We start from the raw sequence: 13,290 nt of genomic DNA on the forward strand, positions 1-13,290 counted from the left end.
CAGATTTTCTTTACATTCAGGGAAAATGGTGTGGTAGAAAGAGTTACTAACTGGAATTCAGAAGATAGAAATTCTACTTCTGGTTTGACTCTTCGTTTTACTCTATGTCCATGGGCCAATTTTTTTTTAAGCTGATTGTGTTTTCATCACTATTCATTGGCAGTCACAGAATCGAAGCAGCTGAAGGCTCTGTAGAAGTCATCTAACCCAACCTTCTTAGTTTATTACTTAGGAAATTAAGCCCAGAGAAGTACAGTACTTACTGGCGTCCCAGATGTTGCACCTGTCTTCCCTCTCCCTTTGGGTTTTCTGAAGGTCAAAACCACCTTGCAGATTGTTCTGAACTAAAGCATATCCAAAGTATTATTGACAGCATGCCATTATATACCATTGTTAAGATGTGTACTGTTACGTACCGGAGTGCTTAAGTAATAGTGTCATTGGTAGGAAAGAAGAAGAGTCATTTTTTGAACATTATTCTAAATTAATATTCACGCCTAACGGAGCCAAGCTTTAGAGCCCTGCAGCTGCTTGTGGTTAGAGCCTCTGATAAGAGTGCTCCATGCCTTCTGGTGAGTTCTCAGCCAGCGGTGTAGTTTATATCCGTTTGAATCACTTGATTTGTCTCACATTGGAGAGCATTTGTGTTCTTACAACACCAGTAGGATTTGAACCCAGATATTTGCCCAGTTTTTATGTAGAATAATGAAGAGACCTCACCAAACTATGAGCACGTAAAATAATAGATTGGATCAGTTCAGAATGAATGGGTTTTCTCCTAAGTACTGCCTCTCGTCTTTCAGAAAAATAGTGGCGCATGTTTGCTTATTTATGTGTAAAAATCAATAAATGTCCATTGATTAAAGTTTTCATATGGGATTCTATGTACTCTTTAACTATCAGTGGGCAGCAATACTGTTTTCTTTTTTAACACCAGCTACATTTCTATAATATAAAAAAGGGGAATGAAGAAATAAAATTGACATCAAACCTAATGTCTGGGAATACTTCAAGTTTATAATTGTTTAAGCTAATGTTCAGCAGCCATCTAGGATCCATTTGTTAAAACAACTGATTAACTTAAGTGTGTTTATTACAAATGAAAATCCCAAGAGATGCATGAAGTTGGGGATGTACCTTGAATTTTATTACTGTATGCCTCTTCTTGTTGACTGGCTGAGGTTAACTGCAACGGAATCTTAATAGGTAATCCCAAAGAAATGGAATTTCAGCTTACCCAGATTTCCATCAATGTGGTAAAATTGAACAGGGAGTCAAAGATCAGCTCAAATGTGAATTCAAATTTGAATTACAGAGTAGAGTGGCAGTTCTGTGAGAGAGACTGTATCAGACCTCAGAATTTACTTTTGTTTTTCCTTCTCTCACTCTCTCTCCATCTTTCAACTTCCCTCCCAATTTTCCTTTCCCCGCACTTTGTCCCTACACCTTCCCACCCCAGCCCCTCATTATTCCTTCATGTGCTGGTCCTCCTTAAATATACTCAGGTATGGGGGCGCCTGGGTGGCTCTTTCATTTGGGCATCTGACTCTTGGTTTCGGCTCAGGTCATGATCTCGTGGTTTTGTGAGTTCAAGCCCCCTATCAGGCTCTGTGCTGAACAGCACGGAGCCTACTTGGGATTCTCACTCTCCCTCTTTCTGCCCCTCCCCCCACTCACGCTGTCTTTCTCAAAATAAATAAACTTTACCCAGAAAAATACCGCAGTATGGAAGTGTCCTGACCTTCTCACTTAACCCCCCAGCTGGCATTCTCCAGAGAAGACAGTAACAGGTAAAAGTAAATGCAGCGGTGTCTGAAGCCCGCTTCCACATGCACCGATCAGTCCGTTTCACTGTGTTCCTCACATAGTCTTCAATGCTCACTCCCCTCTTTCCATTTCAGGTTGGAAATTAAGCCCCGTAGTTGGAGCTGTATATGGCCCTGAGTTATATGCAGGTAGTACTATGTTGATTTTTTTCATTCGTGCTATTTTACTGTAAAATCACATGTTGCTTTTCGACTTACTATTCCCTTGTAACCTTTTTGCCTTTCTTAATTTTTTTTCAATGCACTCAGCATCCAGCTTTCAAGCAGACGTGTCCTTAGGCAATGACGCAGCAGTGCCCCTATCAGGAAGAGGGGGTATTAACACTTACATTCCTTTAATCAGTAAGTAGCCTATGTTGGCCTGGCGTGGATTTTGACTGTTGTGAGTAAAGAGCGATGTGTGCTAGTCTTCCCCCCATCACCCACGCAAGTATAATATATAACTGGAAAGGAGGCAGGCATTCTTGAGAGTTCAGTGCCATCACAGCGCCCCAGCCTTGCTTCACCTGTGTTGGAATCTTTCTGACCAGATATTAAGATTGCCCTGGAACATAAATACTCGGGAAAGGTAGGGGGGGGTAAGGACATGTGAAGAACAGTTTAGTCTGCACTTGATAGTAGAGAAAAGAAAACATAGGTATTTGTGGAATTTGTTATACGTGTTCTCTGCGAGGCAGCTTTGGGCCCTCTGATAGAACGTTGCTTAGGAGCACATCCACTATTACTGATTATTCTCAGTTTGGTTGAAACCTCTGAAGTCCTTTGGACCTGAGCCATTTTCCTCTGGCAAACGGTGAGATGAGCAAGAGTTCCGTGAACATGGAATAGGTGTCCGTGTGTGCTTTCGGGAGGACAGCACATTTAAAATAGGCCTTTAGGAACTGTCTGCCTCCCTGAAGGTTACAGGCAGTTTCCCTTCTCCCCTGATATTTCTGGATTAAAACATTTTAGATTAAAGAATAAAGTGGGCTGGTGAAATGTCTAAAGATTATTGTGTGCCCCGAAGGTTGGCGCCACTACAAACACAAAAGACTGCTCTTACAGGAAGAATTACCATATGTACGTAATAACGTGTGGAAACAAGACAAGCAATGGGCCAGTTAAAGATTTTATATCAGTCGATTTAAACTGCCCCCCAGAGTGAAAAGTCTCGTCTCTCATTACGGCACTGGTTCTTGGAGCTTCTCCGCCTGTTTCTCACCAGCTTACAATGTAATGCCAGGGCCGGGAGGGAGCAGAGTACACTCGCTCAGGATTGGTGATGAACAGAGAGAGCATGGATTCATTAGCTTTGGCATGTTGGGTCTCTCCATTTCTCTCTCCAGAAAGATCTGGAACATGTCTTTTAAACTTTGCTGCAATCGGTTCAAAGGCAGTTGTGATTGTACCCCTGCTGTTGAATGCAAGTTGACGCTCCTGTCATATTTTGGGTCTCCCTTTAGTTCCTGGCTTCCCTTACCCGACTGCAGCCACCACGGCGGCCGCGTTCAGAGGAGCCCATCTGAGGGGCAGAGGGCGGACGGTATATGGGGCAGTCCGAGCGGTACCTCCAACAGCCATTCCCGCCTATCCAGGGTAAGCATTAGACTCCAAAATAAGCAACTGGACAGAAAAGAATACCGTGGCCCTCTCACACCTTCTGGGACGTTGCCGTGCCACGTTGTAGAGATTCTATGACTATTTGCAAATTAATGGATTAGATGGCAAGAGCCAAAATGTACCATCGTCAGAATGTAACCAAATACCGATCCATTATATATAAATCTTCATTTTGGCCACCTTAAGCCCTCCCGGCTTAAGACAGCAGCCAGAACTGTCTTGTGTTTACTAGCAGTGTGTTGGCATGGAGTTCACTCAGCATCGCACGAATGTGGATTAACACTCCTGCAGAGAACCAAAATAGGAGCTCCAGATCGTAGCACGAGACCGCACCTGCTGCGTGCACCCCCTCATCACCACCCTGCGTGGGGGCCAAGGCTACCACATCGCCCTCCCTTTTGGTTTCACTGCCTGGGTGGTGAACAGCAGAACTAGTTACCCACAATGGATTTGCTTTCTTTGTAGGAGACGGATTAAAAGAGGTTAATTCAAAGATGCACCAAGTCCAATTGAATCCAGGGAGAAAGGGAGAAGTAGGAAGAATTAAACTCCAGTTGGCTTCTAATGATGGTAAAACAGCTGATGTAGCTGAGCGCCCCTCACCCTTGGATTTTTGTCTGGAGGGTGTCTCATGCAGTGGAATGATTCCATAGCAACAACTAAATCCTTGGCTATCGAATGGGGGAGAAGGAGAGACGATGGCAGCCTTCGTCTCCAGGTGTTTCTCGGTGTCAGCCGCAAATGTCTATTTTTATAAGGAGTGGACTTCTCGAAGTTAGTTGTACCAAGGACTTTTCTTTCTTCAAAGATGTGACATTTGTGTTCTTCATCTTTTCTCTGCCTCTGACAGGTTTTTTTCCATATTCTCTCCGAGGAGTAAACCTAGCCGCAGAGGAGCCCTATTCATTGCTACTTAGTTAAAACACGGAGGGAAAGAGCCTCCTCTGTAGGTCCTTTTCTGACGGCACAATGGGCTTGGAGGTCTGCTAACTCAGCATTCGCTCACAGACCAAATGGACACGCCATTAGGGGTCCTCCAGTGCACAGATTTAAAGCATTTTTATTAGACACGTGTGCATGTTGGAACGGACAGGCTCCAGGAGGCGCTGGAAGGGAACTGCTTTAGAAGTAAAATTTTGTTTGCAGTCTGTAGATGTTTAAATCCCATGCATTCCATCATCTCCATCCTCTGCCATCACTTGCTTTTAATTTTATTCTTTCTTCTCTCAACTTGACCTTTGACCTTCAACCTCTGACATCTCTTTAAAGACGTGAATAAAGATGCAGCATTACCTCATCAGGAACTACCCAAGTAAAACCTAAAAACAGACCTTTTGGAAGTCCTGCCCGCCAGGAAAATTGGTCACGAAGCGTCTTCCGTTTCAGTCCAAGAGAGTTGACAGAGATACCACCCGCCAGAAACATGGGACTTCTTTATTTTGTACCGTTCCCGAGTTTACTTTATCAAACGGTTGGATTCGTTCTAGTCTCTGTAGCTCATTTCACTATATTGGCCAAACCTGAGAACCCACTCTCTGCCAAGTCTGTGTCAGGATGACGTTTGCTCAAAGATACTTTATCTTTATGTCTAATCATACCAGTCTCCGTGCATTACATTGAACACTGATTTCCCATGTTTTCTTTTTTATTAACTAAACCACCGGTTTACATGGAAGATGGCAAGGAATAAGTCCAGTATTTTATGGGGAATGGCCTAAAATTGCTTTTCAGCTTAGTAAACTAATTTTCATCCTTAATCATTGTGTTCTAGCCTCCTTGTGGCATTGGATACAGGGAATATTAGAATTCTTCTAGAATTTAGGTAAATATTCCCAGTGAAGGACGTAACTTAGGGTAAACTTTATTACTGCTTTTAATGCCACCACTGTTCCATATCAAAGAGATGTTTGTAATCTTTGCCAGTATCCTCTCCTGAAACAGTTGAAGGTTAATTAATCACCACTTGGCCTCAGTGCTTTCCCTTCAGTCAGCCTTCTCGTTATGAGCAAGTGTCCTTTTTTAGTAAAATGCAGGTGAGAGGCACATTATTTTCTAATATATAACTTTAACTCCAGTTGGAGACAATGAAACCGGATAGGACTTAGCTAAATGAGCATCACAGAGGAATTTAATTTGCCTGTTTTGTAATATGAAGGCCCAGCATGTTTGGGGCATTGCAGAGTGTGACCATACTGCTCTGTCAACCCAACAAAATGTCATCATAATGAGTAGAATTCAGAAACTTTCCAGCCACCTGCAAAAAATATATATATATTATTTCATATTCAAGTTAAAACTATGATTGAAAGACCTACTGACTAGTTTATTACAACAGAGAAGGTAGTGGTGAAAATTTCCAAGTTATGCTTACTTGAATTAACAATAAACAGATCTTCTCATTTAAAATATCCGAATCTTGATTTAACACATGTGAAGAAGAAAGTCTTATCTTTTGTCTCTACTTCCGTTCCATGTCTTTCAGTCCCAAAGTAATGTCTTGGGGAAAGTCTGTATGCACAAAAATACCTCAAAAGGTTTGAAATCTATGATTATAATAGTTTAGTGTTGCCCAGGACTTAAAAAAAAAATTCATGTATTTTGTTTGATAAAAATTAATTTCCTGAGTTTTTATATTTATATAATCAGCTACTATTCTCCATTTTATCCTTTTAAGTAAAACAGGATGATCCTTGGTCATGCCCAGAACGTCAGTTATCAATTAAATTTTGCAGAGTTCCATGAATATTCTTATGGTCAAAAAAGAGCCCTTAAAATCTTGCAGTTACTCCTTCCCGCTCTGGATTATATTGTTACTATCTGGGATCCCCACTGCACCTTTCAATTCTCGGACCTTGGACCAATCACCTTAACCTTTAGCTCATTATCTCTGCTTGTGAAAGCAATGCATTGTGGGTATTTTTGGTTGTGTTTTTTTTTTAATTACATTTCTCTGTTTACTTTGGTCAGAATTGATTGACTTGTTTTTCTGAGGTGTTGCATTGGTTCTTAAAATGCTGAATAATAATACTTTGCATGCTCGTGTGATCAGCCAAATCTTACTGCATGTCTAATGTGCAGGGTAAAAAGCAGGTGATGTATGGATATCAGGAAAAACGTACATACTTCTAGGAAACTGAAAACAAAACGTTAAACACCATTTTGGAACGTTCTCTGTGTACAGCCCCCCCCCCCCAGTGGGATTCTTTGGGTTCAGTTTTTTCACATTAGACCCCCTTTCTCCCTGTCTCTCCCTGCCCTCCCCAACACACACACACAGACAAACCCAATCATTTTGAAACTCTTTAAAGAAAACTTCCTCCAAGGGCAAGCTTTAAAAAAAAAAAAAATACTCCAGTTATGAAAAGTTGATGTTTCTAATCCAGCGTAGTCCTCTAATCCAGCGTAGTCCCCATAGTTTTGCCAGGCCCTCTGGGAATGCTTTTTATCATTTTAATCCTTGAATTACCAAGCATTCAGGTGTGCATTCGAGTGGCGTGCTCCCCTCCTGCCTCGCATGTCCTGGAGCTGCACGGCGTGCGTGTGCCCGTGCACGTGCCTCTCACGGACTCTCTGCACCCCTCTCCCACCCCCCGGCCCCCGACCCCCCACCCCGGTCACGTATTCATACATCACCTGCCTGTGTAGAGCGCATGTGCATGCTGCCGTCCTCAATAACCGGAATGTGTTTCTGTTCTTTTGTTTTTTTGTTTTTGTTTTTGTGTGGATTTTCTGCAGTGTGGTTTACCAGGACGGATTTTACGGTGCTGACCTCTATGTAAGTACACACGCCGGGGCCTTCTCGACCCCATTCCCTGACAAGCCAGCCTTTTTTTTTCTGTTTCTTTGGTTTGGTTTGGTTTGGTTTGTTTTTTTTTTCTGTTGTTTTGTTTTGATTTTTTTTTGGTTTTTTACATATAATTTATTTGATTTTTATTTTCTTTTTCCTTGTGGATATATATATATATATATTTATATATTTAAGAATGCAAGCATGCTTCTCTGCCACTGCGCTTGCCCCTGGGTGCAAAAACTAAGCCTTTGGGTTTCCTGATCATTGCCAGGGTCAGTCTACTGGACATATTCTTTTCCCTTCCCTATACCCACAGATGTTCTGTGATTGATTTGCGAGATGATCAGCAGGTTTAAAGTCTCTTAATACTGTCGTGTCATGTGCATACATAAATAACAGGCTAGTTATATTAGCTGAAACCGACTCTCTCTCTTTTCCGCTTTTCTTCTCATTCCACATCCCTCTTTAGATCATTGGAGCTTTGATTTACGTAGCCGGCCGTAAGCTTTCAGAACTGTGTGTTTTCCTATTTTCCTATTTTGAGAGAGCCTTATCTATCCCGTGAGAGGGAGGTAAGGAGCTAATGCCAGTGAAAAGCGGGTGGTAATGAGAGGAAACCAAACACTCAGTACTCACAGCGTCTCTCTCCGTCGAAAGGTCCACAGCTGGTGGGTCTCTTTTCTTAAGAGCCATCTAGAGGGAAATGAGTGGCATAATTGGCAACCTAGACTCTTCTTACAAACATTTTACCATCCTACAGGATCTGTTGATTCTACCAGCAATGTTAACGTCATCATTATTATTATCCGTTATGGAAACTGTCTTGTTACAGCGAAAGTTCCATGATTGGTCTGTCACATATAAAACTTGGACAAAGTGAACTAACGGACAAAGAGTCAAAAACTTTGGAGTTTTGAAGTTTTTTATTAGGACCTCTCCAAACAATCTGTTTCTGAATGCAAGCCCAGTCTAACCACCCAAATCATTAAGACACCATTTGTTAAGAAAAACTTGTCAGTGTGAAATTATTCCTTGGGCATAGGTTAAAATTGTCTGGAAATGCCACCCTTACGTCCCCAAATCAATAAAGGTACCTTCCCAGTGAACTGTTTGCCACAGATTTCTGCTAGAGACTCTCTGGCAATCAGAAGACTTCGGTGCACTTTTCAGAATGTACTTCGGGGCTCCGTGTGTTGCAGGGAAGTAAGGAGGTGACTGGACACACCTGTCCTGTGCAGAGCAGACCTTCAAAGTTTGCCTCAGTGTAACAGACCGAAAGGGATCTCGGCCATGGTTTGGTCCAGCCCTCTCACTTCATAGGTCTATTACTTAAAGAGTGTGACTTGCCCAGATTACATCAATTATTTCTATCACCAAGCACCAAACTGATTCATATTTCGTAATCTGTGCTTTAATTAAAATCCACGTCTTTCCTCAGCTGGTTTTCAAGAAGTAATGAAAGATCCCTCTTTTCCTGTGCTCACAGTAAAATGAGGGTTGGGGAAATATTCCTACTTTTATACCAGATGACACTTTTCTAAATAGACATATTTACATACGATCTTAGCACATACATTTTCCCATATGCATTAGTATCCATGTTCTCATGAAACTCATCTTTATGTTATTTAAATTGTTTTCCTGAAATCTGGTCTGTTAGAGCACACTTTTCCACTGGAATTCTTTTCTTAAGTCAAAGTGGGTTTTTTTTCCCTCTAATATCTTTTATTTGGGGGTTTTTAAAGTATGGCTTATTTCTACCTTAGTAAGATTGCCTACTTCCATCTTGTTTCAGTGAACCAACCAAATATTTGTTTATAGTTCTCTCGTATCCTTAGGTCACAATATATGATTTTATTAAGAGAGAGATGACTTTTCTGCACTTTTGTTTAGAAAATACCCTTGACATTTTTTTTTTAAATCTACTAACCAAGTCACCTTATGAAACTAAACAAGCAATTCAGTGACCTCGCTGAACTACTTGTTTGACCAGTGGCGCCTTGTTAACAAAAAGGATTAATCATAATGTTACTGTCATTTCTTCGCTCCTATCTTAAAGCAGTCACTTGGAGGGAAGAGGTGGTCACTAGTTATCCGACCCCACTAACGAAAAGCAAGAATTTGTTAGGAGGTAACTGTTGAATGAAGTCTGATACAACTATCACTTTGAAAACGTTAGATTCCCTCTTCCACATGTGAGGGAGCAAGGGATGCTTTTTCTAAATCACACACACACACACACACACCCATGTTTTACCTTGTATTTTTCTGCTCCTCTCTACACACTCCCCCCGCTGTGGAAATCTGTCCCTATGCACTGAGTTGTTGTTTCCTCAGAGATACACATTAGCGACAGGAAGACTGAGACTTGGTCCAGTATGATACGTGCACTGAGCCAGAGCTTGTAGAAACATCAGGAGGAAAGAACGTAAGCTGCTGGCTTTGTTTTACGTTATACTAGTTGAGGCTGTTCGTGGTGGAGATTTTTTTTTTCCTTTTTACCTCTCTCCCTGTTCTGTTGTTGGTCCGTGATCCCTGCTAGCCATTTGCTTCCCTTCTGTTTCTTTTGTGGCACACTCCTGGCCAGAGAACGATCTAGCGACTGTGGCCGCAGTTCGTGGAAAGCACGGGAAGGGCTGAGCTTAGCCGACAGATCAGGTGTCCTCCCCACCCCTCTTTCCCTCGACCAGTAGAAAAGGCATAGCTCACCCCGAATTCACGTTTTAAAGGGCTCACAAAACGGCTCCTGATTCTTAGCCTGTGAAAAGCATGCTTGCATCCAAAGGAAAGAAAAGGCTGGTGGGCCCCTTGGCGGGCTTTTTTGTATGATTGTTTTCCTTCCACAGCTGTGTTTTTTGAACTGCTCTTCCTGTGTTCTGTTATAGAATAGTCTTACAGGAACCAATCATTAGCGCTAAAATACCTCAGGTAGGAGTGCCAGTGTGACCTGCCGACCAATCAGATTGTGGATTGCAGTGAAAAAATTGAATTATACTAACCATTCCAGCTCCACGTTAGAGATGGGAACAGAGGCTTTTTTGGACAACCAAGACTTGTGAGCGTGTGATCTAAGCCCTGCTACCCCAGCAGCGCACAGTCAAGTCCCAGATGTGCCGGCACCGCCTCCAAAATTCGGTGCCCCCGTCCCACCACCGCTGTCCACACCAGGCACGGGCTCTGCACTCACCCATCACTGCCGCCTCTTTTAGTTCGTCAGTCACATGTATCCATGGTGTTTAAGCTGGTCTTTTATACTTGGAGATCGTAGCAGCGGGGGCCAGGTTCCACTGCGAAGGATGTGAGGAAAGGGAGGAGGAAGTCTGCCCACCCAGGACTCCGGAGTCCCAGATTGGGCCCCGGGGTGAGACCGCAGGAGTAACGGGACTGTGCTGTTAGCCTCATTTCCATGTTGCCTAAACATCCAGACCTGTTGGGGCTGTAAAACTGACACATGTAGCCCCCTTGCCCTCCTCCCTTTCACCTTGAAACAAGGTCAGTGAGTTCATTTGGATAATCATTCACCATTAGGTCTGCTGATAGCTGGATGTCGGGGAAAGAGAACCGCAGGCCACCCATCAGGAATCCCTTGGTCTCCTCATGTGGCCTCCCGACAGGATTTGGGACATGAACTTGGGGAGGTGTGAAAGGGCGGAGGGCTTGAGAGGTTTGATTCGTTAAAGATCATCTCTCATCTGCCGTTGAAGTGATAACGTGGAAGATAAGAAGCTGACCACAGCCATTTCTTGCCTTAACCCCAGTTTTAAGTAATGATAAAATTTAAGTACCTGTCATTAAAACCTTTTCGTATCTACTTTCCAAAGTAGATCTAGGTCTCCATCAAAAACAACAACAGGATTACCATTATTGTAAGTGTTTAGCACTTATGTCTATGCTACACTCGGTCAGAGGTGCAGTATTGTCTGGGGCGCAGAAGACACGCCTCCTGCCCCCTCCTTCCCCCCCCCCCCCCGCAGGGCCCAGCTACACAGTGTCTCTGGCTGGAGTGCGGAGGGGTCAGAATCATGTAAGAGACACAGGAAGCAATCCCCAGAGGCACAGCGGGTCCACCCAAGCTCGTTTGATAGGTCCCTGCTCCCTGTAGTGATTTTCAGCACCAGGCCCGCCTTTCCCCTCACCCAGTAAATCTGTGCACCGCATGCAAGGACCACAGCCCTCACACACTCTTCTCCTCAGTGTCACATAAACGTCACCATCCTCCTGGTAGAAAGAAGGTGTCTTGACATCACATGCTCACCAGAGTCCTGTTTTCACGTAAATCTAAAACAAAAGTATAATAAAATTAATGGCTAGGTTAAAACCAAGGCAAGGGGAACGTCTGCCAGTGTGAGATCCTCCTCTAACAGATAACGCAGATACAGGAGGGAGGGTACGCAGAGCCCTTCCATTTTGTCCTGGTTAGAACAGAACTGTGCTGGAGAGGCCTGGGGCCAGTGGGCAACATTATAAAGTTACTTAAATGCTAAAACCGATTCAGAGTGGAGTAGAGAATCCCTAGCAGGTGATGGTGAACCCTGGTGAGCTGAGACATGAGCATCAGAAGGATCTTAAAGGTAACCGCATTGTCCCGGGAAAGAGCTGGAAGTCGAAGGCAGGGATGTCTCACGGACATGTGGAAAGCTAGAACGTTCCAGCGCAGGTGCTCTGGCAGAAGAACACCGGGTCAGAGCGGATGGGTGGTGACCGAGGGCCGGCAGGTGCTGCGGGTCAGGACTGGACCATGCGGTCAGGGTCAGGAAAGGTGAATAGGGGAACAATGTAGCTAGCGTCGGGCCACCCCCATTGGGAACACTCCAGAGTCCTTCGTAATGAACTATAGAGGAATAAGAAAGTGACTCTTGAAACGGGGCATGAGTATATTTGGATCAGGCTCAGCCATGCTGAATGTATCCAGCTCTCAGGGTTCACAGAAGCAGTCCCTGGGTACCCTCCTACATTAGGGTGTGCTGTGGCCATGCTAATCCCCATTTTTTGTTTTATTTCAAATCACACACAGATAGAGTCTGCAAACTGCTTCAGATCCAACAGGTCTGATTGTGTGTAAATACATATGTCCTTTTTAATTTTTATTAATGGTTGCTTCAGTTTTGCATCAGTGCATGGTTAAAAGCAATACACATCAGCTATTTCATGACTTCATATCTCCAAATGAATTATTTCTCCTCTTTTTTTTCCCCCCTTTTTCGGTTTGTTTGTTTGTGCAGTCAGCTGAAGACATGTTAGCATCCCCACTCTAAACCTCTCAGTGGAGTCTCTGTTCCCTTCTCTGACATAACAGATGGGTTACTGCTTGTTATAATTATTAACATCGTGGTGTGGGCCAGGGCTAGGGCGGGCGACCTTGACTATTTCTTTGGGCTGGGGTGGGCCCGTCGTTAGGGTCTGGAATGTTAACTCAAGTGGTGACTGACTGTTTCCGTAATAGCAGGTTGTTGTGGCTGCACGCTCTAGTAATTGAGGCTGTGTACTTCACCGAGCTTGTGGTAGAGCGTAGGGCAAACCGCTGTCCCAAGAGAATGCTGGGATAGATAGAGTTAGCCAATACGAGTCTGAACGTGGTGATTTTGCTGGTTGTTTTAGCTCCAGATGTTGGCATGCTTAGTTTTTAATGTGATTAATAAATGTGGCGCCATATCCCTCCCCCTGCCCCCCGCCCACGCCTGAACCCTGTCTCCTACCCCCCCCTTCCCCGCCCTCGTTCTTTCTGAAAAACTTAAGAAACCGTACTGAAAACCTCAGTGTTTCAAACTGCACTTTGGTCTCATGTTCTACAAAAGACCACAGACTTGCTGGTAGAAGCGAAAATCGAGAAAACGAATTCTCAGCGCGGACACTTTATGCGCTCCAAAATTGGAGTAGAAATAGATAACATCCGAATTTTCTTTGTCTTCCAGTTGTTGATATATTTTGTTCAAAGCAGCAGCGGAAATGCTTTGGAGTATGACTACATCCAAGAGAAGTAAATCCATGATAATGCCATTTAAGTTTCCTAATTTTGGGGTAGTCACTGATGAATTACCAAATTAGCTTATACCTTCCCATCCTAAACATAGCTCC

General features: G+C 43.5%; 1 protein-coding gene across 14 annotated transcripts in view; it reads left to right on the top strand.

The window, feature by feature from the left end:
- The window catches only part of RBFOX2 (RNA binding fox-1 homolog 2), a 282,729-nt gene that overhangs the window by 259,083 nt on the left and 10,356 nt on the right, over positions 1-13,290 (top strand). For 10 of the 14 annotated variants that reach the window (XM_039230419.1, XM_039230425.1, XM_039230420.1 and 7 more), the window contains 4 exons: positions 1,902-1,955; positions 2,076-2,168; positions 3,257-3,401; positions 7,161-7,200. In XM_039230419.1, coding sequence (XP_039086350.1) covers positions 1,902-1,955; positions 2,076-2,168; positions 3,257-3,401; positions 7,161-7,200 — 332 coding nt within the window. The remainder of the gene's footprint in view (positions 1-1,901; positions 1,956-2,075; positions 2,169-3,256; positions 3,402-7,160; positions 7,201-13,290) is intronic. The other 4 variants (XM_039230421.1, XM_039230422.1, XM_039230423.1 and 1 more) reach the window with 3 other exon arrangements.

This window comes from Hyaena hyaena, unplaced genomic scaffold, assembly GCF_003009895.1.
Source record: "Hyaena hyaena isolate Hyena2069 unplaced genomic scaffold, ASM300989v1 scaffold_46, whole genome shotgun sequence".
In the NCBI taxonomy this organism is placed as follows: domain Eukaryota; kingdom Metazoa; phylum Chordata; class Mammalia; order Carnivora; family Hyaenidae; genus Hyaena; species Hyaena hyaena.